General features: G+C 43.0%; 1 protein-coding gene across 3 annotated transcripts in view; it reads left to right on the top strand.

Moving 5' to 3' along the window:
- The window catches only part of GNAO1 (G protein subunit alpha o1), a 107,100-nt gene extending 82,392 nt beyond the window's left edge, over positions 1-24,708 (top strand). Inside the window, exons 5-8 of one of the 3 annotated variants that reach the window (XM_042437371.1) lie at positions 5,070-5,198; positions 6,041-6,170; positions 18,878-19,010; positions 21,284-24,708. In XM_042437371.1, coding sequence (XP_042293305.1) covers positions 5,070-5,198; positions 6,041-6,170; positions 18,878-19,010; positions 21,284-21,471 — 580 coding nt within the window. In that variant the 3' untranslated portion in view covers positions 21,472-24,708. Of the gene's footprint in view, positions 1-5,069; positions 5,199-6,040; positions 6,171-11,591; positions 11,746-13,086; positions 18,172-18,723; positions 19,011-21,283 lie in introns of those variants that run through there. The other 2 variants (XM_042437369.1, XM_042437370.1) reach the window with 2 other exon arrangements.
- The last annotated feature ends 1,738 nt before the right edge of the window (positions 24,709-26,446 follow it).

The raw sequence follows: 26,446 nt of genomic DNA, 5'->3' as shown, positions 1-26,446 counted from the left end.
GAGTTAGGCATTCATAACTGAATCATATTCATAATCCCTACATATTCAGTAGTGTAGGCAATCTGCTGGGATCAAAAAATTGCCCTGGTCCTGACTTATCAGGCTGGACCTGCTTTGAGCAATGGTGGTCTATGGCTTCTATTGATCAGGATGTAGCATCCTGATATTTCCATCCCTTCCTACCAACAATCTGTGCTGCAGGGAGGGAACTGTGACAGCTATCCTACTTCTGTAGATTGCTCTTCAAACACAGGTGAAAATAGCATTTTGCTGCACCGCAAGTGAAAGGAGAACAAATCCCCATTGTTCGCAATGGCTGCTATCCAGTAACTCAGGACCAGAATGGAGGTTGGGCAGTCCATGTTATTTAATTAAGACTACTTAACTAAATAGCTCATTTAGAATCTCAGTCATTGACCCAACTCTCATTGGTGACTTATGTAAGTCATGCTGTGTATGCAGAATTAATTTTGGGGACAATGCACAATGGTTATATCTAGCTGGTGGTAGTGGAAATGGGGCTACACAAGCAGAAATGTTGTGCATGCAGGAGCGCATGAAAGTAGACAGAGTAGCCTGCAATTCATGCAGTGTTTCTGTGCATCACACAGTACATTTCATAATGGGCTGTCAGCCATGTACCTTAATCCACATATGTTGCGCTGAGTTGGTATTCTGTTTAGGAGTTGTGTAATGCCAGCATGACGTCACTCTGCCAGTGAATATTTCTACTGTGCTGAAGCACTATATGATCACTGGCAAAGGATATAAATCTACAGCAGGTTATCATAATGCTTTCATTTCAGTGTGGAAAAATATTTGGACCCAAGCTTGGTATCTTAGGGAACACACTCCACTGTCTGCGATAAATGTTGGACTGCAGCTCCCATCATCCACCACCAACATGTCAAAATCAAGCGCAGGAGCCTATGCCACAAGAAGCAAATTTCTTTGAGCACACACGCTAGGTTCAGCCTTGTCCTTCCTTACATATTCCAGAAGTGGTGAACTACAGATATCATCATTCCTAGCCAGTGGGTAGGGATGATGGGAATAGTCTAATACATCTGGAGCATGCCAAATTGGGGAAAGCTGTCCTAGAATCTGAGACCATACTTTAGAAATGCAGCTGCATTGGTTAGTCCCAACTAAAGCAGACCTACTGAATGTGGCCATTTTGCCTGAGCCATAAATGTCCAGCCATAAATGTTCAACCGATATCTCATAGAGGAAACGTATGCATGCATAAGGCACCAACAGGATTCTGACCTTAGTATTCTTCCAATGCAAAGATGCAACCCTCTATCATCCTTTTAAGATCCATACATTCTCAGTGATCACTATGAAAATGTCTTGGAGTGGGAGGGATGAGGAAAGGGCATGCCAGTTTTAATGGGGGGGGCATGTTCACAGTCCACTATAACAGCCATGCCACCCCTCTGAAATGTGAGAAACAGTGGGGGTTTTTTAAGAGAGCATCATCACAGATGTTGACAATATATTTGCCTGATGCTGCTCCGGGAACGGGATGAGTCACCAGCAGCCAACTCTCTTCATTTAATATCCCTTGGCCACGCATGGCAAAAAAAGCAAATTGCCACGGAAGAATATGCCGCTTGTCTAAACGCTGCACTTAGCTCATGCCCAATAATAATAATAATAATAATAATAATAATAATAATAATAATAATAATAATAATACTTTTTATTTATATGCTGCCTCTCCCGCAGGATCAAGGTGGCTCACAGTAGATGATAAAATATAAATATACTCAAATATACTAGAACAAAACACCAAGATACTGGCTGCAATCCTATGTGGCTCAGCATAGAATAGCCATCCCACTTCGTTTGCCTTATTTCCATTAAGCCATAAAAATATGATTTACTTTGACTAGATAATCTAAGATAATTCACTTAACAAAATCCTAGTTGATATTTGCCCCCCGGGAAGGATGCATAAAAAGAAATAAACAGTTCCCAGTTTTCCTTAGAGCTAATTAAGGGTTTTTTTCTTAATTAAAATTGACAATTCATCCATCTCAGCAAGTTCAGTCGTCTTCATCGTCCAATCTACTTTTGTAGATTGCCTCTTTCCCTTCCAAACCGTTCCTTCTTACTGCAAGGAAATTGCTTCGGCCTCTGCTCCTTGGAAGATGCCCTTAGTAAACCTCCGGGCACAATGTCCATTTCAAGCAAGAGCCAGCTCCACCAGTAGGCAGAGCGAGGCGGCCGCCTCGGGCATCAAATGTTGGAAGGAGAAAGGACCTAGAGATTCCTAGAGAGGTGACCTCTCAGGTAAAAAATGGTGTTTTTGTTATTTGCAGTTTTTCCATGGAGGGACAAGTGTATAAAAAGAACCTTATCTTACATCTGTATTGGGAATGTATTGGGAAAGTACAGACCACCCTGACTTCAGCTCAGGCCAAGGATTTTATTGGATTTCGGCGAATCGGAAAAGCCAATAGTGATGAGAATTGTAATCCGTCAACTTTTGGAGAGCAATAGTCTTCTGGTGAAATCTGAATCTCCAGGTTAAAATAAAAAAAAGTAGTGGATCTCCACGTTTGAATTGACTAAATGTAACACTTTGAAATTCTGTTGTTTCGGTGTCAATGACAGGATAAGCTTAATTAAAATGGTTAAAAATGTCATATTTTTGCATTCGAGGTTTGCTCAGGCAGCCGGCAGCCTAGAACTGGACAGAGGCCAGAAATGTAATTTCGTACAGGCCACTAGATCGCAAGAGAAGCCATCCCACCCTGGCATGGAGTCAGGCCTAGAGAGAGCTGGCCTGTGGCACCACCCGGCCATGCCCCAGCGAGAGAGCATTCGGTTAACCTTTCCATTGACCCAGGAGAAAGCACTAGCTGACAGAGAGTTGGGGGAAGAGAATAGTTTACATCGGGACTTTCCAGCGGATAGATGCACAGAGTGATATTTCACAAGGTCTGCCCAAGTTCTCAAGCCTAGCAGAGAAATCGGGGAAATGCAAATAGCAGAAGCATCAGAGCATCACAGCTAAGTGGGCATTCTCTTGAATCCGAATCTCCTTTGACCGGTGGAGATGCTTCCGTCTCCATTGGTCAAAGGAGGTCCAGATTCAAGGGAATGAGTGACCTCAGGACTTTTGGGTTGTTTATGGGGTGGATTAAAGAAGTCACCCCAAAACCTGGCCTCAGAAACTCTCACTAAACAAAGACAATAGAGGGACAGAGGAAACATATGATAAAAGATGTTCCCTTTAACTCTCTTCAATTCAGACCTAAATCCCATTGTTAACCTGAGATAAAGGAGAGCCACTGAATCTTTTAGATTTACCTGTATGTTGACTCAGCATTCAAGAATTGATGCAGTGGATCTACTCTAGCTGAGGCTAGGCAACCGGATTCGAGATACTGCCTGTCTCCAGATTTTAAATATAGAAAGGGAAACTTGGTGCCAGATTGGATTGTGACATGTGAAGGCTTCCAGAAGGTGTTTTGCTGGTAAGGTGATATAGCCGGCATCATTGCTACATCCCGTCTAGTTACTACTACACTCTCGCCTTGTGAGTGAGTTTTGTCCCTACTAGTCTGCTCAAAGGAATGACTCAAACGCTGGAAGTATGTTGCAAAGCTAAACATTTAAGACAAGGGTAGGCACTTGCATGAGGGCCAGAAGCCAGTTCTCCCCAAATGGTCCCTAGTCGGCCATCCTATGTTTGTGAAGGCAGCATTTAACCTACCAGTGGCATACAATCTAAAAGTCATAAAATATAGACTACACTCATCCTTCCCTATTTGCGGCTTTAATATTTGCGGATTTGATTATTCACGGATTTGATTAATATGTTCTCTCTAGGAATATCTAGCTCCTCCAGTGCAACTCTATGGTCAACTTTAACTAAATGTTGCGCTGAAAGACCTAGGCATTTGTAGTTCTTCCTTCGCAGTTCTATGGTCAGTGTCTGTCGGACGTTGACCACAGAGTTGCACTGGAGGACCTAGAGATTCTTAGAAAGGTGTCCTCTCAGGTAAAAACAGTGTTATTGGTGGTTCCATTTACTGTATACCTCCCTGGCTATTGCAAGAGAGAATCTGTCACCAGATTTTGCTGAATGCATTTTTTTAATGTTTGCAAAAGGATAAAAGAGAAACAATTCCACGCAGCCTTTGCACATTTCCTCGGATGACATAGTCCTTTCAACTCTTTCCTAGAAATGAATAATGAAAATAATGAGCAGAAGCAAATGGGAATAGGCTCAATTAAAGCCGTGGGAGAAGTTGCTTTTCATCCAGCTTGCTATCTTGATTTTGCACAGCGATGGGGATCATATGGTTAAGTGGGCTCTGGGTATAGATGCTCTCGGTTTAATAGATCATGCAAGTCAGGCCACAGGGACGCAGCTACTCCAGGCCCAGATCTCTCTGCAGTCCTTTTCCGAAGGGCGGCCGAGCCTCGAATGCACATGCCGTTCCCCCGGGGCTACAATTTGCCAAGTTAGATCTAAGAGTTTGAGGATAAAAATTGTGGACTGCTTGCCTTCTGGAGAAGTCGCCGTATGGCTTCCACAGGGAATCTTCTCCTGTCATCTCATCTCTGCTCTTGCTCACACCAAATTGAAACGAATGTTTGCTAAAACTACGGACCTAAGAAGGACTGCAGTGGATAAGAGCCAAGGCGTCTCTAGTCCGGCATTACTTTCCAGAAATACTGTTTTCTGCACACAAAAAAACTATTTTCAGCAGACTTAGTCTAGAACTACAGCAATATATACATACACATATATATATAATTGTTGGTTTCAATCCATTTTGCACAGAACTTGATGTAAAATAATAAGCAAATATATAATAACCAGTTCAGGGAACAGTGATTCAATTTTCTCTCTATAATGGCCATAATGATAACTCCTGTGTTGTGATTCCTAGGTGAAATCCAAAAATATTTTTATCCAAAGAGAGAGAGAGAGAGAGTGGTGGGTTTTTGCTTCTTCTATTTTTAAGAGCACCAATAGCCATGAATGCATATATATATATAGTTAGCAGTTTATCCTCATGCCTTTCCTAATGTTTTGCTTTTTCCAGCTACCTAGACAGCTTAGATAGAATTGGAGGTGCTGACTACCAGCCAACAGAGCAAGATATCCTTCGAACCAGGGTCAAAACAACCGGAATCGTAGAAACCCATTTCACATTCAAAAACCTCCACTTCAGGTTAGTGTCCTCCGAAACGTACTACAATTCATATATATCTGCATTGCATGCCTGCATTCCAACTGCTCAGTAAAGATGCTTGTTTTTCAATACAGGAATGACTAGAATCCTCAGTTCTACAGAATTGGATTTGTAGTTTTGTGAGCTATCTAGCCTTCTCTGTCAGAGAGCTCTATAAACTACATGGCTTCCATAGGATGGAGCCATGACACTTAAAGCAGTGTCAAACTGCATCATTTCCGCATTATAGTATTTTTACTTCAGCTTTATCCTTCTATTATTAATTGCTAAAGACTAGTGTCAAAGTGGAAAGAGTTAGGTACAAAACCCAGGCACAACCAGGGCTATTCTTTGGCTGTCTTTCCGCACCAAATAGCACCTCTCCCTGATGCCCCAAAGACTTTTAACCTTACCTAGTTTTCAAAACAGCAATAAGGGACATCCAAAATTCATAAAACAAGTTCTGTCTCAATGCCAATTGGAGGTATTGATCTCAGTTAACCTAGCCATGTGTAACATTAATATATTGTCCACATTCATAAATAAGGCAGTGCACACATTTCTGACTTAATGAAGGGACCTCATCCAAAAAATAAAGGAATGCTTTCTGCCTTCTGGTTCAGTCTGTTTAAAAAGAAAGGCTTTTCAATGGGACAGCCGTTGCAATAAAGGACACACGGCACCCTAGCCTTACCTCCCATTCCTGAGCCATTTTCCAAGTGGCATGGTTGAGCTTTTCTTTGAGAAACTCACCTCCAAAGCTTCCTCGGATCTCTGGCACATAGTCCATTGTTCTTGGGACATGGGTCCAAAATGACGCATCCTTCCTGTTCCTTCTGCAGGCTGTTTGACGTCGGAGGCCAGAGGTCAGAACGTAAGAAATGGATCCACTGTTTTGAGGATGTCACAGCCATCATCTTCTGTGTCGCGCTGAGCGGGTATGACCAGGTGCTCCATGAAGATGAAACCACGGTGAGTATCCCAGGAACTAAAGGTTTCCCCCGCCAAAGCCTTGGCTTTTCCGCTTCCACATTTGGCTCGAGGTTGCCTTGCAAATCGATCATCAGTACTAAAACCCAGTGGAATCTAACAGACATACCTTGTTATTCACATGTCTTCCCTTGACTCTTAAACGCTATGAAGAATCTCGTTCTGATACAAACTGTTGGATTTAAGTCTTCCATTCCTCGCGATGCCATTAGTCCAGGTAACACTATCTTCCGCACTCTTAAACACAGTCAGATGTTCGGTTGCTGATCTCTTGTCCTTTCTTTTTCTTTATCCTAGGCCAAAATGGACAGTATATTGGTTTTTAAAAAATCCTGAAGAGTTTGTTCTTATTACTAGTTTGTGTGTAAAGAACTTGTAAAACAAAAGGGAAAGGGAGGTGGGCACCTGCCCTAAAAAGTTACTTACAGTGGGGAAAGCAGGCAACAAGAGGGCTGGAATGGGGCTACTCCTAAGTGAAAGAGCTGGATGTGAGCAATGAAAATTGTTACCCAAGATTGTGGCCTTGGAGTTCTTGGCTGGACTTATACAATCAGTCTTTCTACTGGAGATATAGGCCTCATTCCCACTTACAAAAAAAGCGGTTTGCAATCTGAATCAATTTGACAGCGGATCGTGGTTCCCACTACATTTGCTCCTTGTAAAATAACCCACTTGTGGTTCACATTCACGAATGAATTGGTTCAAAATGCTCCAGCCGGTTGAAGGGCAAATTTAAATCTATTCCGATCCACATCTGGTTCACACTTGTGCGGAATCGATTTATCCAAAAAGACGCGGAAAACATTAGTGTCCAAAAGACGCAGGTTAAATGGGTCTAGCGCGTGGCTCCCCTCTCCGAACCACTTCAGCGAATCAATTCAAGTGGGAACCAGGGTCATTTGAACCGATTTGCAATCTGGTTTAAAAGGTAGTGGGAATCAGGCCTTAGATGCAAAAGCAGGACCTGGCTTCTTAACTCTAAGGGCTGATGGGCGAGATTGCAAGAGAATCCTATTCATCTGTCGTAGTAAGGAATACAAGTCAAGTAGTAGTAGGGATAGGGATACTTGTTAAGCACGGTTTTTCTTTGAAGAGTAAAACAGTGGAAGACAGTTTGCTAGGGAACAACGTCTCGGGGATAGCTGGAGGAACGTGTGATAGACACAGATGTAGAGAAGGAGGAGAAAAGAGACATTCTGTGTGTGTGTTGTGCGTGTCTGTATTCTGATCTGAACAAAGGGACTTTGGAGTTACTGTTACTACTATGAACTAACATTCTTTGATGCCCACAGCACACAGGAGATGATTCTCTATTCCGAATTTGGTGAAATGCTAGCCCTACTAATCCTGTTTCCTTTTCATATATGTTTTTTTCTCCCCTTTTTGGGTAAAATGAAAGCTGCATGCTCCTCGGTTGCTGAACTCTTATGGAATCCCTGCTCTCTTTTCCCACCTCATCTCCCTTCTCAGGGTTATACTAGATGACACTTTCCAGATCCCTTCTTCTTCCACATGTAGACTTTCTCCTGAGAAGGGCCGTTTATGGGACCTACTTTGGGTTGACAAGATATCAATGTGGCAATAACACTTTTTGCAAGGAAATTAATGCGGACGAGTCTCTTGGCATCCTCATTCATACAGCAGCAATATGGGGTTCTTGCAATGTGTCCTTGAGGCATTTGGGTGCTAAATTTGAAGGATAAGAGCTCAGAAGGGTAGCTATCTCTTCTTGGCAAAAGGGTGCTCTTTTTACTAGCAGTTCTAAGAATCCTCTGATGTTCTGAACCATTTAAAGCATGAACAACCAAATGGAATTTGAAAGGAGTGTAAGGTACCCCTTTTCTTCTGCTTTCAAATTTTACTTGGTTGTTAATTGAAATGGCTCAGATCATTGGAGAATTCTTAGACCTGCTAGTAAAAAGAGCAAACTTGTGACAACTGAGATGAGAAATCTTTGTCCCTCCGGAGGTTTTTGGACCACTGCTCCTGTGTCCATGATGACTGTCTTTGTTGGTCAAGGATTCTGGGGATTAAAGTCCAAAACATCATGGAGGATGAAATTCCCCTATTCCTGGGTTCAAGTTCCCAGAAGTCATCTGTGTGTCCACAGATCACAAACTGATCACCATTGCACCTCTATCATCCTTCATTGACTTTTTGTTGTGGATGCTCCAAACCCATATATTTAACATGGCAACTGGTACTCATTCTTAGATGCAAACTACCTTTGCCAGCATCAGCAATCCGCCTTGTTGCTAACCGAAGTTGGTTGAAGGCTTGGCTGCCTCTTGAGAAGCCGGGCAAAGTGCATGCGTTTTGTTCTGTTACATAAGCAGATGGTTTGTCTGTGGTGGGACAAATGTGTCAGACCAAGATTGCAGCCTGAGCAACGGGAAGGGTTGGGGAATTAATTGCCTGCAGATGCTCACAGCAGCGCATAGTTCATCCGATGCTCAGCTGGCAAAGCACTCATGGGTCACTTCTGTGAATGCGGCTTCATTTGGGTGGCAACTTTCATAAGGAGAGGCATTATCTACAGATGCCCTCCCTGTGTGTTTTCCTCCTCTTTCTCCTTTATACTATAGCCTTACGCAACTATAAATGGGTGCCTTTGCCAGCAGATGCAGACACACAAAAATACTCCCACGCAGGAGGGACAGAAATATACCTCTGATCTGAAGTGCGCATATCAAAATGTGTCCAGTCATAGGGGTCAGCTTCCAAAGCAGTAGGTCCTGTTTCCACCATTGTCAGAGGTCAATATGGGGCAGATCCTATTTTGTTGAGGACACAAGACTCTGGATCACCTTCCCAAGTCTTCACGTATGCTTGGCTCCGTCACCTTATCTCTTTTTAGCAGGGAGTTACAGGTGTATCTTTTCCAACAGGCTTTGTTGGGGGAAGCTGCTTCTGGAGTCGGGATTTCTAATGGATGGATGGATATTGGTCAATGTGGGTGTCTAAAATCTCATTCTATATTTTAGCATGGTTTACAGTTTCTTGGGTGGTTTTGTTGTTGCCTTGATCATTTTTGATTTTAAAAAAAGCAAAAAGCAATACCGACCACAATCCTGTTGATGTCTTAACACATTTGTAGCTTCCCTTTTGGATTATAGCAGGACGTTTTTGTTTGACATGGAACGGTCTCATTCAGGTTGGGTTATGGAAGCAGTGCTGCAGATGTGCAGGTGGATGTGTATGCACCTTTGCATGTACATTTAGTTGCACAGTTGGTGTCTAGGTTGGCAATTCAAGTTCCGGTGTGGGGATGGTGGAACCCATTTTGTGGCAACATGGCTAGAGATGACCACAGGGCCTTGTTCCCCAGAACCCATCAGAGCACATTAATACCTTAATGTGGTAGCTTTCACGCAAGAAAGCATCTAGGATCCCTGCGTGTTGCAAAGGAGGGCAGGCCATGTTGCAGAGCACACACTTACTTCCAAGGAAGGTGTGCACTGGCCAAACCTTCTGACTCTCACCATTACTTTGCAGGGAAGTAGACTCAAGTCTAGAAAAGCTAATGCTGCCAACGTCTTTCTTTCAGTTAATCTCAAAGGTGCTCCAAGATCTCTCTATATACTCATCTCTACATACTGATCCTCTACATATTGATTTCAGTTCATCTCAAAGGTGCTACAAGATCTCTCTACATTACTTCATCTGGAGATAGTAGGCCCTAGAATAAATCCTGTACATTGCATGGGAATGAGAAGTCATGATGGGCAAGATGTCGTTCAGTGGTGCTCCTCTGCCTTTATTGGTTGTCACCTCAATGAGACATAATTTGAAATATGTAATGCTTTGGTAAACTCCACTTGAGGAGCCAGAGTGGATCTCTGTTGGTGTTGGTTTATGTTCCAGCTGTTCCAATGCAGCTTCCAAGTAGATATCTAGAGTGCTTTTCTGTCTGTCCTCTTCCTTTTGTCGATTATAATTCATGCCAGTCTTTTGTGATGGGAATCATGCCAAGGGCCAGTCGATGACAACCCAAGAAAACGACTCTCTGACCTGTAACCTGCTTTTTGCCTTTCGATAACCCCCCTTGACTCTTTGGGTTTGCTTCGACCTCCGTTGCGGCTGCTTCTCTCTGCTATGCCATTCCCATCGGGGAGAGGCGTCTCCGGCTTCAGCCTCTTGCTCCAAACCTCCAGCAGGCCTCTTCGCCGGCACCACTTTTCCTCGGCCGCCTGATCTTATCTAACCAAACAAAGGTCAAAATAATGAGATTTTGAGAGACCCTCCAAATTTGGCAGGTATGAAGCTTCTCTTGAACCGAGAAAAAAACATGAAAGTAAATAAAAAAGAGTTGAAAGCAGCCAGGGAACTGACTCTGCTTGGCTGGTTTTGCTGTGAGCTCTTACCAACCGCCATCCACCAAACCTCACGGCTACTTAACCAATATATTTATTATTATTATTATTATTATTATTATTATTATTATTTGTGGTTGTTTTTTTTTTAATTGCATGAATTCCAACTAAAAAAACTGCCTTCCCTTTCATTTGTGCATTTGATCTTGTGGCATTGCTGGGAAAATCCCTCTCTCCACATTTCCACAAAGCCAAACCTAATCTTTTTATTCTTTTTCCTTGGTGCATGACTTAACATCAGCCAAGGTTGCTTGCAGACCAGTGTTTCGGTAGTTTTGAAGTGTCTTCTATCCTGGTTTTTACTCTCCTTGCTTCTTTCTTCTCTCTCTATTTGTTCATTCGCTTTCTGTCCAACCATCTCCCCTTAAAAAGACACACCGGTTTATTTATTTTGTAAGTAGTCATCTGAACAATGTCCATCCTAAATGAAATAACAAACTGCTAAGGCCCAAAGTCACAGCAAGGGCATTTGCCAAGAAGAGGTCTCCTTATGGTCTGCTTTCAACTCTCGATTAATTCAAGGATTTTTACCGGTCCTTGGTTAATGTCTCCAACCAAATGCGCGCCCCGCACACGCAGGCACCGATGACGTGACCGGCGTTTTCATGAGAGCGTCCTAGAAAATCTGCATGACCTGCACTTTGGTTTAGATTATTATTTTTGTTACCTTTAAAGGAAATAATAGTTTTTGCCATCCGCCCCAAAATGTGCATGGTGCATGATGATATATCAGAGCTGAAATCTTGCTAATAGATAATGCTATGCAAACTATACAGCTCTGTAGAGACTTTAAAAAGAATGCTACAGTGCTTCAACTGTATTTCAAACCGATAAGAACTGCGTTTTTTTCCTGTATGCATCCATTTCCCCCCAATACATATACCTTGATTTTATTACTTCCACCGTTGGCTGTTTCCTTTTGTGCGTGTGTGTTTTTTATTTCTTTATGAATTTTAGATGCTTCTCTACAGCATTCAAAACGGCACGGTAGCCGTTGCGCACCTGACGCAGCATCTCCTTTGTGTTGCAGAACCGCATGCATGAATCACTGAAGCTCTTTGATAGTATCTGTAACAACAAGTGGTTCACGGATACGTCCATCATCCTGTTCCTCAACAAGAAGGACATCTTCGAAGAGAAGATCAAGAAATCCCCATTAATTATCTGCTTCCCAGATTACGCAGGTATGTTTCAATTACCTGCGCATGGGGAAAAAAGGTCTCTCTAGGCATTTGGAGATCTTCCAGCGTGGAAGTTGACCATAGAGTTGCACTGGAGGACCTCCAGATGCTTAGCAAGACCTCCCTAGGCAAGTGGAGGTCCTCCAACATGACTCGATGGTCTACTTCCATCGCAAATATAGTGTTCGCCATTATCCATGATCTTCGCCAACCATAATAGGTCTGGAAACATATCCCCTGCAGATACAGGGGTCATACAGTATTAGCATTGCATCCAAAACAACAGAGCCCAAAAGCACAGTAAAGAATAAGGCCTGGATCCTGTTGGTAGTTCTTGCTAGAGTAGACTCACTGAATCAGTTGTTGGGTGGTGAGTAAATCACATGCATCTAGGGAACGAAATTTGGGCATAACAAGTTTCCCTTGGCATTAATGTTTGTGAACTGCAGCCTTCTTCACCAGATGCATACCGTCATAACTGGTATTGAGAGCTGTATCCTCCAATGTGAAATCAAAGGCTTTCATGGCCGGCATCCATCGCTTTCTGTGGCCATGTTCTAGAAGAGTTTCTTCCTGACATTTCGCCAGCATCTGTGGCTGGCATCTTTCTCTGAAGATGCCAGCCACAGATCCTGGCAAAACATCAGGAAGAAACTCTTCTAGAACATGGCCACATAGCCCCAAAAACCCACAAAAATCTATGTATCCTCCAATGTTTGCCTGGTCACCATCTAAAGCCATTGACTTTGATTTAGGCCAAGGGTGGAATCCAGGGAACTGATTTTGAGTCTCACTACAGCCACCATTTTGGATCCGTATCCCTCCTGTTCGCTTTGGGCGACTGTTTTAGTGTTTGGCTTCAGTCTTGCTGAGGTTTGGAGAAGGGAGCATTCTGGAACCAATAGGGGTTCAAGGAGTTTGGGGGATCAGTGGAGAACCCAAAGTCTGCGTTGAACCATCCCAACACAAGGTTTGTGGGCTATAGAGTCCAAAGCCAGGATTCAGGTTAAGGCAGAGGCTTTGAAATTGTGACCCAGATCATTGGTGGTTTGCAAATTTCATACAAATGTCCACCGAATTGTGGCTGAGCAGTTTGGACTGGGCCTTGCACTTGATTTAATTGATCAGACAAAATAAATGGGGGCCTTTTTAAAAAACAGACTGGCTATCGAGACCTTGTCCTGGAGCTCATAATTTTAATAATACAGTCTTGGTGGAGTATGCTAATTCTTCTTTACCCCACGAAATCAGTCCGACGCCTCGTGGAAACCGTTCTGGTGGGTTGGAGTTTGTCGCAGGTTTCACAGCGAAGCTTCCTCCTAGCATTTGTTTTTCCTCTTGCAGGACCCAGCTCTTTCACCGAAGCCGTGACTTACATCCAGTCCCAGTACGAGAGCAAGAATAAGTCATCCAACAAGGAGATCTACACGCACATCACTTGCGCCACAGATACCAACAACATCCAGTTTGTCTTTGATGCTGTAACTGATGTCATCATTGCCAACAATTTGCGTGGATGTGGACTGTATTGAAGCCCCTTCCTTCCTTCCTTCCTTCCTTCCTTCCTTCCTTCCTTCCTTCCTTCTGTGATGCAATCTCATGGTCAAGATCCATTTTTCTGCCACACTTTCCCAGCAATCCCCTTCCAATTTAAGCTAATGCTACTGCCATATTTCAGATGGATCACAAGTCCAGTTTCCCAGCTGTGTCTTAATATGGCTAAAAGGCTTTGTGAAGTATTATTACTTGGGTCTCTGCATTCACAAGACTTTATCCCCTTCTTTTTATTATAGAGAGACTGAGGAAGCAGTGGCTTCTTGTGCTAAATGAAACAAAAATCAGAAATAGCAAAATCACCTTTCTCTCCGAATCCCCAACTCTTGATGGAAAATCCTATGCCTTTTCCCATTCTCTTTTCCCCTGGTTTTAAGTCTCACCAATGAATTTCTCTACCGTTCCATTTCTAGAATGGCCACCAGTATTGAAACTAACGCAGAAGAGGTTAGAGGGAACTTCTAAATATATGTAGATGGAGAGCCAGGATGCTGTTGCTTTCTTTAGCAGACAAAACAAACCCACATGCGCCAGTGTTTGACATTTAAGGGCCAAATCTGAGACTTGACATGGGAGATCTGTGCATAAGATATCTCAAGTTGTTGGTTTTGCTTAAAATATTAGCCGTGGGCCAGGAGGGAAGCATTGAGAGAGAGAGACGTTTAACCTTTTCCCCTGCTCTGTGTTTGAGTTAGCTCCCCTCCGGCAACTGTTTGCAATGAGAGGTAAAAAGCCATTTTTTTTTAATTCTCAGAGATGGCTTGGAATTAAAGATTTAACCTTCCCTTCCCTCTGTGCAGCAGTCTTGCTCCGAATAGTCACACAAGACACATAGATGCACACACAAAACCCAACACAGACCATCCGATTCATGGCTCTCCGCCTTTCTCACATCCGGTGTGAAATAATCCTCATGACTTGTTTCGAATTTAATAATAAGCAACTGGCAAGTTCTCTTGTCTTCCCGGGTTTTGCATCTTTTTAATGGTACCTTTAAAAAAGAAAATAACCTGGAAATTTGGGGATGAGGGGAGTGTGGCGGCAATGGATTTAACGGAATATCTTGGCCTCGTCTGAGAGCTGAGTTTTACTTTTGATTTTAGAGGCCAACAACAAAGTGCCTGAAATGATTCTGCTGAAGTGTTGTGAAGTGTTGTTCTTGTTTTCCTGAAGTGGCATTCATAGTTTTTAATGGATTTTTCTGGCTCTGTGGCCATGTTCTGGAAGAGATTATTCGTGACATCTCTCCAGCATCTTCAGGAAAAATGCCAGCCAAGATGCTGGTGAAACATCAGAATAAACTCTCCCAGAACATGGCCACATAGCCTGAAAAACCCACCCAAAAATTATGACTTCAGACCGTGGTTCACAATCCTGGCTTTGTTCCAAACTTGGCATTTGTACCATTTCTTGTCACCATTTTGAGAGGAACTGCAGAGGGAAGTGTTTTGGGTTGGAGGATATTTTAATGTGTTTTCCTTCCTTTGGAGTGTGTGCGCATAACTTGGGAGCAAGAATTGCCCCCAAATCTCAGCTATTTCTTTCTGGCACCCATGATGCTATACACCACATCTTGTACACACCTGGCCTTTATGCTTTGTGTATGTACCTTATCCTATCTTACTTCTTTCTTTCTTAAATTGGGATGTGTGGGATGTGTGTATGTGTAGCTAATGTGGACTGATGGAAGCCTTACAGGGTCACAAAAGTGCCGTCCAGCAGCCACATGTGGTGCATGGGCAGCACTATGCATTAGAGGTACTAGGCAGTCATTTTGTGCCATCCTCCTCTGAGTGTTCAGGACTGGAGCCCACAATGCTGTACAGCGCATCAGTCCTGATGTGGCACCCTGGTCTTGGTGCTTGTGTGTACCTTATCCTATATTATTTATTCTTCCGGTGCCATATAAATTGCCTGTTATGCATATGGCCACCCAGCCGCACTAGGACCGAGCCCCAGACCCTGCTTTGTCACCCTTCGGCCTTCCAGGCTTGCTTCTACCTCTTTCATTGTTGCCACCATCTTAGACAAAGTTGGTCATAGAACTGAAAAAGGGAAAGACCAAAGTGCCGCCTTCACTGGGAAGGGAAGTGAGAACAGAAGACCCAGGAAGCTGGCTGGGAATAAAAGAGATCCTCTTGGCCAGTTGAGGAGGGGGACGGGAAGCTTCAAGAAACACATGCAAATTACGTCCCTGGCAGCTTGATCCTTTTCCCAAAGCAAGTGCCAAAACTTTGAGGCTTTCTTTATAGAAGGGTACTGTTGGTCATCTGTAGGCAGCTTTGGCATGGGGCATCAAGGGAGTAAGAGACTGGTCATACCAGCCCACATTCGGCTTGTAGGTCTCTTCCAAATAATGGCACAGGGTCTTTGCAAAATAGTATTTTAAGAAGTTGTTTAGTTTGGATTCAAACAGTCACACTACACAGTGGTAGTGCTATGATTGCCATTGATGCAGTCTGTGGGATTCTGGTGTTTGTAGTTCAGGGAGGCCCTATAGTTGCTCTCTGGCTGAAAATTTGAAGTACTCCCCAACCCTTAACCTATAAATCCCAAGATTCCCTAACATGGAGCCATGACAGTTGAAGTGGAATCATAGCACTGTAATTGTGGAGTGTGTTTAGGCCACATCCCTTTAACTAGTATTAAAAAATTACCATTGCACCACAAAAGGAATGGCATCATTCCTTGTTGAGTTTCCGCTGTATTGTAACTTAGTTATACCTTCATTATTGGGAGAAGGAATTGGTTGGAAGTGACTAGTTATTTGTATCTAGTTGGAGGATAGCTTTGGGAAGTGGCTCAGTTTCTCTGGCATGGAAGAGTGGGTCCTTTAAAAAGTCAACATCCCCACAACAAAAGTACGGCCCTCAGCTGAAAGAGGAGGTCTTGCGTTTATTGTATGGAAGAGAAAGGGTCATGTTGAAGGTTGGGGCAAGTGTGAGAAGTAAGCATTGGCGTTTGTGGAAGGAGAAGGTTTGAAATGAGTTCTGCGAAAGTTGGAGGAAACAGAGAGAGAAAGCACATGTGTGTGCAACACTTGCACCTGTGTGTGCTATAGAGGGATACAATTATGGACACAATCATATTGGCGTCATATCCTTGTGCAAGTTCATGTACATGTGTGTACACATTTTTTACCATTGTTCAATGGATGTATTCAGTTGGTTGTGGAAGCGGAGTTCTACAACTGTTGGCATTTCACACATTATTGAATGGCTTGCCACTATTAGTGCCTTCAGCATATTCCTTGATGCCCTGGGATTGTGGAAACAGCCCCTGTGCATTCACTGTCATGCAAGGCGATAGTAAGTAGACCCATCGACACATCATCAGTTGCACAGATTGCTACAGAACTGGATGCAGGAATGATGCAAGATCTTGAATGTTGTCTAAAATGTCGCATAGTGCCGCCATTTCCATTCTATTCCCAAGTGAGAGCAGAAAAAGCAAACCTAGCAAAGCTGAAGAGTCCCATCACCAAAGCAATCACCGATTCCTAAAACTGTTGGGGGTTGTAAGTTTTTTTTCAGGATTAGCTCTTTGGGGGAATGACTGGTGAGAAAGACCTGAATCCTACTGATGGTCCCAACTAGGGGAGACCAATTGAATAAATGAGATTTACGTACATGTTGACGTGCCATTCAGACACTGATTCACTGACTGCCATTGCACTCTCTTTCTGAGTCCCCTTTAGCCCTGCATCCCTGCCCTGTGCCCTTCCCAGCATGCCTTTACATTTTTGTTTTTATTTCTTTTTATTTTCACTTTTTTGCATAATTCTGTTACTGCAATTTTTTTTTTAAAAAAGAAAAGAAATAGGGAAAATTATAAAGGGAATCAGGGTGCTTGGAAACAGCAAAGGGAAGGGGAGAGGAGGAGATACTGATGCCCAGGCAAAGGAGGGGAACAGGCAGCGCATGCACCGCCTCATTCCCTGGAGCACAGAAGATGTAGGTGGGCAGGGCTCACACTGAGATCGCGAATAATCACATCTACGAATCTCAAGTCCGCGACTATAAAGGGACAACTGTTATTTTCTTAGATATAACAGCTGTATCATTCAGTTGTTGGGGATTTCTTATTTTGAGCCCCCAGCCAGCAGCCTTCTCCATCCTGAGACCCTCCAGATGCATTGGATGCCAGCTTCCATTATCCCCAGCCAACTGGAGGTGCATTGAATTGGGGTCAAGAACTTTTCCCTTTTCCCTAAACAACCATTAAACCATCCCATGGTTTGAGCATTGGCGTTTGACCAAATCCCCGCTCACCCATGGGAATACACAAGCAAAGTCACACTTTCTCAGCTTCGGAGAAAGGCAAAGGCAAACCCCCTATGAACAAATCTTGCCAAAAGGAAACCCGTGATAGGGTCGCCATAAGTCGAAAGTGACCTGAAGGTACGCAACAGCAACAACTTGGCATGTTGTGGACCGCAACTCCTATCATCCTTAGCCAGCAGTCAGTGCAAGTGAAGGATAGTTTTCAGTGCAACTGTATGTTCACTATACTGTCAGTTCTTTTTGCTTTTCCACCTCCGTCCAACCTTTTCATCCCGTCTTTTTATCACAGCAGCACAACTACTTTTAACCAGACGCACACAGAGATTTCCGAAACTTGCTAAACCATACCTTTCCTTTGCCAATTTAGTTGCAGAATCTTTTTATAAATATATATATATAATTTAATTTAATTTTTTTTTGGCATGTTTGATTGGTCCAGACTGTATTAACTGCCATTTTGTACGGAGCGTGAATGACGACCGTTGGTTGGTTTAATAGATCTTTTGATTCTTACTGTAATAATTTATTGGCTGTCGGTAATGTATTTATTAGTTACCAAATGTTAATAAAATGCCAGCTCTTTTCTAGTGTGTGAGAAGCTTTATTGGGCCTTCCTCCTTTTGGGATAACGTCAAGGAAATCACTGCGTTATTAATAATTATTAATAATAACTGTCTTTTTTCCTAAACAGATATTAATATTTGTATGCATGCAACTGTTGATATGATGGTGGTCATAGAGGGATCCATGGCTAATAAATCAAAGAGGTGAATGGATCTTGCCCACTTATTGATAATGAATTATAGTGCATCTTCACGATAGAAATAATGCAGTTTGGTACCACTTTAACTGCTGTAGCTCCATCCTTTGGGATTTGCACCTTGATATGGGTGCTGTTTCATTTTTGTTTTAAAGACTTTTAAATTTTTAAAATCCTTTTCTCGTCTTCTTCGCTGTTCCACGACCTGTTACTGTTCTTGGTTTTTGTCGACGTGATTTTTCTAACCATTTTCTCGGCCGCTGTTTTGGTTGCTGTTCTCCTTCCCTCGGCCTAACCACCTCTTTTTCTCTCTCCTTCTCTCCTCTTGTCCTCTGTCCCTCTCTTCTTTTTGTCTTCCTTTTCTGTCGTGTGCCCCCCCCTTAGAACCGCATGCATGAGTCTCTAATGCTCTTCGACTCCATCTGTAACAACAAATTCTTCATCGATACCTCCATCATTCTCTTCCTCAACAAGAAAGACCTGTTTGGTGAGAAGATCAAGAAATCGCCTCTGACCATCTGCTTCCCTGAATACACAGGTATGTTGGTCTCTTCCGTTCCGGCCGTTCGAGAAGCCAGAAGCGATGCAACCTAGAAGGCAGCGGAGCAGAGCTGAGGGCGTTGAGATCCATTGCAAAACTTGTAGACCTTTAATCCAGACCCGCTTGAGAGGTATCTTCCCTAGAGAATGGCAAATCCAGATCGGCGGATGGTCTACCTGCCTTTGGCCCCATCCAAAGGCTGAACTGCCATAATGTCACAGAATGTCTATTTGTTCTAACTACAGTTGGCCCTCCACATTTGCAGGTTAGACTTTGGCAGTTTTATTTGTGACTTTGGTCAGTATGTTCTCTCTAGGATTCTCTAAGTCATCCAATGATGTTGGCCATGGAGTCGTGCCGGAGAACCATTATACTGTATATAGTGGCATAGTAAAATTGTGTCCAAGACTCAAACCATTACACCACACTGGCTCCTTCTCTCTCTGTCTCAGTCCATAATTTTGTCCCCAAAACCTGTCCTCGACTTATTCGAGAGGTTCACTTATAGTCGAGTATATATAATGTATATATATATAGTAGGCTCTTGGTATCTGCTGGGGTTTTAGTTCCAGGACCCCCTGTGGATACCAAAATCTGTGAATGCTCAAGTCCCATTAAATACAATGGCGTAATTAAATGGTGTCCCTTATATAAAATGGCAAAATCAAGGTGTGTCTTGGGGCATTTATATATTTTAACATTATTTTCCAGCCATGGATGCTTGAATCTGTGGATGAAAAATCCGTGGATACAGAGGGCTGACTGTATGTACAGAGGCAGAGAGAGAAGGAGCCAGTGTGGTGTAGTAGTTTGAGTGATTTGAGCCTTGGACTACAATTCTAGAGATCTATTAGGGACACCGTTTTACTATGCCACTATATATAATGGGATTTGAGCATCCTGAATTTTGGTATCCACCTGGCACCAAATCCCAGTGGACACCAAGAGCCCACTATGACATAACAACAGCTCTTTACTGGATAGGAATTGTTGCAGATTTCTGGTTCGAATTCTTGCAGACATAGGTCCACTTACAAAGACGTACATCCCCAATGTGATTCTGGCCAATGTCCCTCCACATTCGCTGGGGTTAGGGGCGCAGGATTCTCACGAAAGTGGAAAAACCACAAATACAAAATGTTTTTTTAACCTGAGAGAACACCCATCTAGGAATCCGTAGATCCTCCACTGCAACTCTATGCTCAGTATCCACCCGACGTTGACAGTTGCACCAGAGACTCTACGAATGCCCAGAAAAGTGTTTTCTCTAGGAATCTCTAGGTCTTAGACCACAACTCTATGGTCAACCTCTGGCCGGGTTATGCTGGAGGACCTAGAGTTAGGAAACTCTAGAGAGAATGTAGTAACAAAATCTGTGAATAATCAAAGCCGCAAAAGTCAATGCCAAAAATGTAGAGGGACGAGTGGACATTCAACTGACTTCCTTCCTGTTTTTATGATTACACTTGTCCCTCCGTATTCACTAGGGCTAGGGGCACAAGACCCCCGTGAATATGGAAGAAGCGCAAATAACGAAACCACCATGTTTTTACCTGAGAGGACACCTCTCTAGCAATCTCTAGGTCTTTTGGTGCAACTCTGTGGTCAACGTCCGACAGACACTGACCATTGAACTGCGCTGCAGGAGCTACAAAGGCCTAGTAGAGTGTTCTCTCTAGGAATCTCTAGGTTCTCCAGTGTAACTCTGTGGTCAGCGCCCGACAGACACTGACCATAGAGTTGCACTGCAGGAGCTACAAAGGCCTAGTAGTGTTCTCTCTAGGAATCTCTAGGTTCTCCAGTGTAACTCTGTGGTCAATGTCCGACAGACACTGACCATAGAATTGCGCTGCAGGAGCTACAAAGGCCTAGTAGAGTGGTCTCTCTAGGAATCTCTAGGTTCTCCAGTGTAACTCTGTGGTCAACGTCCAACAGACACTGACCATAGAGTTACACTGGAGGAGCTACAAAGGCCTAGTAGAGTGTTCTTTCTAGGAATCTCTAGGTTCTCCAGTGTAACTCTGTGGTCAATGTCCGACAGACATTGACCATACAACTGCGCTGCAGGAGCTACAAAGGCCTAGTAGAGTGTTCTCTTTAGGAATCTCTAGGTTCTCCAGTGTAACTCTGTGGTCAACGTCCGACAGACACTGACCATAGAGTTGCACTGGAGGAGCTACAAATGCCGAGTAGAGCATTCTCTCTAGGAACCTCTAGTTAAAGTTGACCATAGAGTTGCCCTGGAGGACCTAGATATTCCTAGAGAGGATATATTAACCGAATCCGTGAATAATCAAATCCGCGAATGCAGAGGGGACGAGTGTATTTTTAATGGCGAATAATGACCGGCTATTAATAAGGACCGTTCTTCTTCCCGCCTGCCCTCTCTTTCTTTGCCGGCAGGTCCCAACACGTATGAGGACGCTGCAGCCTATATCCAAGCACAATTCGAAAGCAAAAACCGCTCCCCGAACAAGGAGATTTACTGTCACATGACCTGCGCGACGGACACAAACAACATCCAGGTCGTATTCGACGCCGTCACCGACATCATCATTGCCAACAACCTCCGAGGCTGCGGCTTATACTGACTTCCCTCCCTCCTTCCTCCCTTCCTCCTTTCCATCCTGTATAGCAACCAACATATTTGGAAACAATCACAGCGAGAGGAAATAATAAAAATTAAAATTAAGAATTAAAAGTGTTTTGGGGAGGGGGGGATAAAGGCAAAACGAAATACGAGTCTCTCTCACACACACACACGCACGCACACACCAATAATAACGATTATTAATAACAATGAATCATGCAAGTTGGTAAATAAAAAGGCGTAATGAAAAATTTTATATATATCTATATATATATATAATATTGAATATTATATATATACTATTTAAGGAAACACTTTTGTTGTTCTTCTTAGTTTGCCTCAAGAGAGCTCTTGGAAAGGTCTTAGCCCCGTCTTTCCTGCGCAAACAAAGGCAGATAAATAATCCGATTGAAAGAGAAAATAAGGAAAAAATAGACCAACCGATAAACCATCCACCGGATTTTTTCTAAGCGCTCCTCCTGTTCTATCGAAAGCATAAGACAGCTTTCAGGATTTTAAAACGAATCAACTTTCTTAAAATAAGGTGGGTTGGGAAGTAGTAATCTTGTTTTTTAAAAGACTCCTTTGTGCACCAGGGTGCTTTCGGGGAGAGAAATCCTTCTTTTTGTGGTTACTATGTTTTGCCGTGTTTGTTTTTCATTTTTACCGCCGGTGGACTCGGCTTTCCGGGATTTTGCTTGGCTCAGTTTGGCTCCTTTGTGGTCCGAATGCACCCAAAACGACGCATTGTCGCTGGGGAGAAAATGCAGGAAAAAGATGCGAGTCCATCCCTTCCAATGCACACAGATTACATAAAACAGATCAGTGCCCTTCCCCTGACTGTGCAAAAAGGCTCCTTAGTTCGATGAATGTAACTTGCTTCCCCCGCGAAAGTGCAAAAGATGCTTATATTCGTTCTTCTTTCTTTGAACCAGCATGGGCAGCGGGAAGAAAAGGGGCGAATTTTATCTGCAACGCGAATGTTGCACCTCTAACAGCACCCATGTATCTACCCACGAAAGCGTAACGTCGGTGCCAAGTTTTCTATGTAGGAAAAGGGCATTTCTCCCTTCCCCAGAATTACCAGATTAAAACCCCAATTTAAATGCCATTTTATTTCACTCCTAATTTAGAGAAATGATTCCCTTTTCCCTCCTTATCCTAGCCTCCAAATATTCACGTTCATACCTAGATACCTATCTCTCCTTCATCTTCATTTCTGCTGAGACCTCCTCTGCTAGTAGCATGACCTTTTGCGCCTTTGCAAAAAAGGCCCACCTTTCCTTATTGCCTCCAAATTGTTGGAACGGCTCTGAATTTCTGTAGGATGCTATCCTTAGTGGAGTCTTTGACATTTTGAAGATATAAAGCCAAAAATTTGTCAGAGGTGCTTGGGTCTTCCTGCATTGCAGGGCGTTGGACCGGATGGAGACCTGGAGGTCTCTTCCAACTCTATGATCCTACGGTTCTCCCCCTGCGCTTTGTAAGGAAGAACGGACAGATCTCTCTCATCCTTTATTTTAAATAAACACACACGCAACACAAAACACACAATATGCATGTTGACATTGTCCAACCCGTTCTTACAGAGCCGTTCTCCATTCGAGACGGTTATGATTGTAAGTTGGTGACGGCGGGGTCCGAGAAACCGTGGATCCCCTCCCCTCCGTGGATCCGAAACAAACCATCTAATGTCTTTACAAAACCTAAAAGCTGTTGAGCAGAGACATCTTCAGAGAGGCTTGCCGTCTTTCCAAGAACAAGATTGGAGAGTTGAGATATTGCTTAAACCTAGATCTATGGGGGGGAATAGGCAAAGTTTTTCCGGAGTTGTAGGGCTCCCATTCCTGGCTCCTTTTCCCCCTTTTGTTACAGGTGCTGTTTCTTTTTCTCTCCATGAAGGCAGCAGGAGAAGGAAAATGATATGATATGATATAATATAATATATTTTTCTTGCCTCCTGCATCTTTTGCTCCCCTGCGTCCTAAAAGGGAGGAGGTTGCCGGCATCAAGCAATTCCTTTCCGACTTTTGAGCCTTTGCTAGGTGCGCTGTCACTCATTCCAGATTGGCAACCAGGAAAAAAGATTAATATTAATACTAAATAAGAATAAATTACCTTGAAAGAATCTCTTGCATCCAGATCATAAGCAAACAAGCTCGACTTCCGAGGCGACTGGGCATCCGGAAAGAGGTGCATCTTCCTTCTTTAGTTTGAATCAGGGTCCGTCGTTTTGAATCGTCTCCTTTGCTCTCTGGCTTTGTATTTTAAAAATTTTAATAAAACACCAACGTCACACGGGTCCCAGATGGTCAAAAGAAACTACTTAAGTAATTTAATTACTTAATTACTTAAATTACCCTTCCGTTTAAGGTTCCTCTTTTTCCTCCGAAGGACACTGTGTATTGCGTACCCGATTCCACCCTTTCCTTCATTTTCCGTATCATTATTTTTTTAACAAAGCAGGTTAGTTTGGGTTGGGAGGGTGCTTTTTTTTTCTTCGTTTGTCTGTCCGTCCGTCCGTTCGTTCCGTTCTTTAAAAATTTATTTTATTTATTTAATTTTATTTTTCGATTTCCCTCCGAGCTTCAATGTGAACGCTTTTTCTTCGTAACGCTCCCTCCCTCCCTCCTTTTCGTGGATGGCGTTTTCTCTCTCACGCGTTCCCTTCGTCTTTCTATCTCTCTCTCTTTCTCTCCTTTTTTTTGTTTGGTTTTTTTCTCTCATGTGCGGATGTTTGTGCTGCGAAGAAAAACACAAAAACGATAAAAAACGAGTAAAAAAAAGAGAAAACGGTCTTTTAAAAAAATTAAAAAATACACACACACACACATAAAAATATATATATAAATAAGAAAAACCGAATGTAGTTGTTTACATTATTTTGAAAAGAAAAAAAATGCCACTGTTTTCATGATCGACCCTTTTTTTGTCATTTCTACTTTGATTCAGACGTCTTCACGGTTTCACTTTTAAGAGGTACCTTTGCTGGGAAAAGCCAGTTGCACCGATTTCAAATGATAAAATAATAATAATACTATTAAAAGAGGAAAAACTAAAGAGCGTGCATACATACATACATATATATATGTATATGTATATGTATATATGCCCGCCGGGTCTTTCTAAGCCTTTCTATTACCAATCAGTGAGGTTTCTGTGATCTATTAGACACTGCCAATTTCTTTCTCTGACTAATGGAAAAAATTCATGTGTAGCTTAATAAAGAGAATGTTTGTCTGTACCACCAAGGCTCTTTCTCGCTCCACTTCTGAGTCAAGACTCCAGTTCTTTTTACTTATTATATGTAAAGGTATATAATTTTATTTTATCAACACCATTTCTTCTTTCGTTTCCCCCTCAGAGGAGGGTTTGGGTACGAATCGCTCCTGGCCATGGGTTCGGGAGACCTCCTGAGCATCTTTTCGACCCCTTCCGTCAACTTGGCAACTCGAGGAGGGTCATTCGGTAAAAAGCAAATTACATGGGTGTCTGAGGCCAACGTAACTATGCCGGCGGCGCAGTGCCAAAGGTAAGATGGCAGCTGGCGCCAGGACAAGATGGAAGATGGCATCGGAAGTCATCTTAGGCAGGAGAGAAGGCTGCCTTGCCAGTGTTCCTGAATTACTAGGGAGATGCCAGAGCAACTTTTTCTTAAAAGGGTGCATATTGTGGGTTTTTCAGACTATGTGGCCATGTTCTAGAAGAGTTTAATAATAATAATAATAATTTGTTTTATTTATATACCACTATTCCAAAGATCATAGCGGTGAACAGCAAGTAAGCTAATTTGCCCCCAACAGTCTGGGTACTCATTTTAGCGACCTCAGAAGGATCCAAGCCTGAGTCGAGCTTGGGCCCTTTTGCTGGTCTTGAACTCGCAACCTTGTTCCTGATGTTTCGCCAGCATCTTCTCTGAAGATGCCAGCCACATTCAGGTAAAACGTCATTAATAAACTCTTCTAGAACATGGCCACATAGTCCAAAAAACCAACAAAAAACTATGGATGGTGGCCATGAAAGTCTTTCACTTCACATTGGTGCCATCTTGCTCTTCCATCTCCGCCCTTCTACTACTTCCCAAAATCCCTTATGCTAATCTGATAGCATTACGCCCATCTAAATGACCAAGACAAGACTCTGGCCTCTATATCTTGATTTAACATTGGGATTAAACCCATAAACTATCCCAACGAGTTACTGAGTTAAACACTCAGTTAAGAGAGCCTTATGTCCAGCGATTTGATGGGAATACTAGGTTTGCCAAGTCCAGAACATACCTAGCCCCCCCAATATTAAGATTCCAGTTTTCACGATGCTCAGATTTAAATAAGAACCCAGGAAGCCAGGTTCCCATATATACTCAACTATAAATTGATTTCATATATAAATCGAGGGCAGGTTTAGGGCCAAAATTAAGGATTTTGATATGACCCATGGATAAGTCGATAGTAAAACTTAGGGGCATGTAATGAAAGATGTAAAGGGCGAAGCAAAGGAAAACAATGCCGAAGAAGTTACAAAATCCCAGCAGGCATAACTACTTGTGCTCATACTAAAGGTTGGATTTATATTGCGCGGCCTTGCCCTATGCAGGGATCTGTTCTGGATCCCTCTGCGTAAGACGAATAGCACATATGCTTGAGCCCCATTGAAAATAATGGGGATCATGCATGATGTTCAGTGCAGTGCACATTCCAGAGTAACACGCACCATTATAACCCCATCGCGCGCCTTTCAGCATAAGCTGAAAGCCGCATAAAAGGCTCCCGTGTATGACGTGGGCACACTGTACATGAGTATATTCAGTATATCCAGAGACGCCATTGGACCATTTAGCTCAGGACTGTCTACACTGACCAGAAGAATTGGATTTCAGCCTTAGTTCTTGCTGGAGATGTCAGCCATTGAACCAGAGACTTCCTGCATGGAAAAAGTGCACACTTCCATTCCAACAGCGCATGCCTTAGAAACAT

The sequence above is a fragment of the Sceloporus undulatus genome, chromosome 8 (assembly GCF_019175285.1).
Source record: "Sceloporus undulatus isolate JIND9_A2432 ecotype Alabama chromosome 8, SceUnd_v1.1, whole genome shotgun sequence".
In the NCBI taxonomy this organism is placed as follows: domain Eukaryota; kingdom Metazoa; phylum Chordata; class Lepidosauria; order Squamata; family Phrynosomatidae; genus Sceloporus; species Sceloporus undulatus.
The sequence above is the reverse complement of the archived record's forward strand: the minus strand, read 5'-3'. Positions and strand labels throughout refer to the sequence as shown.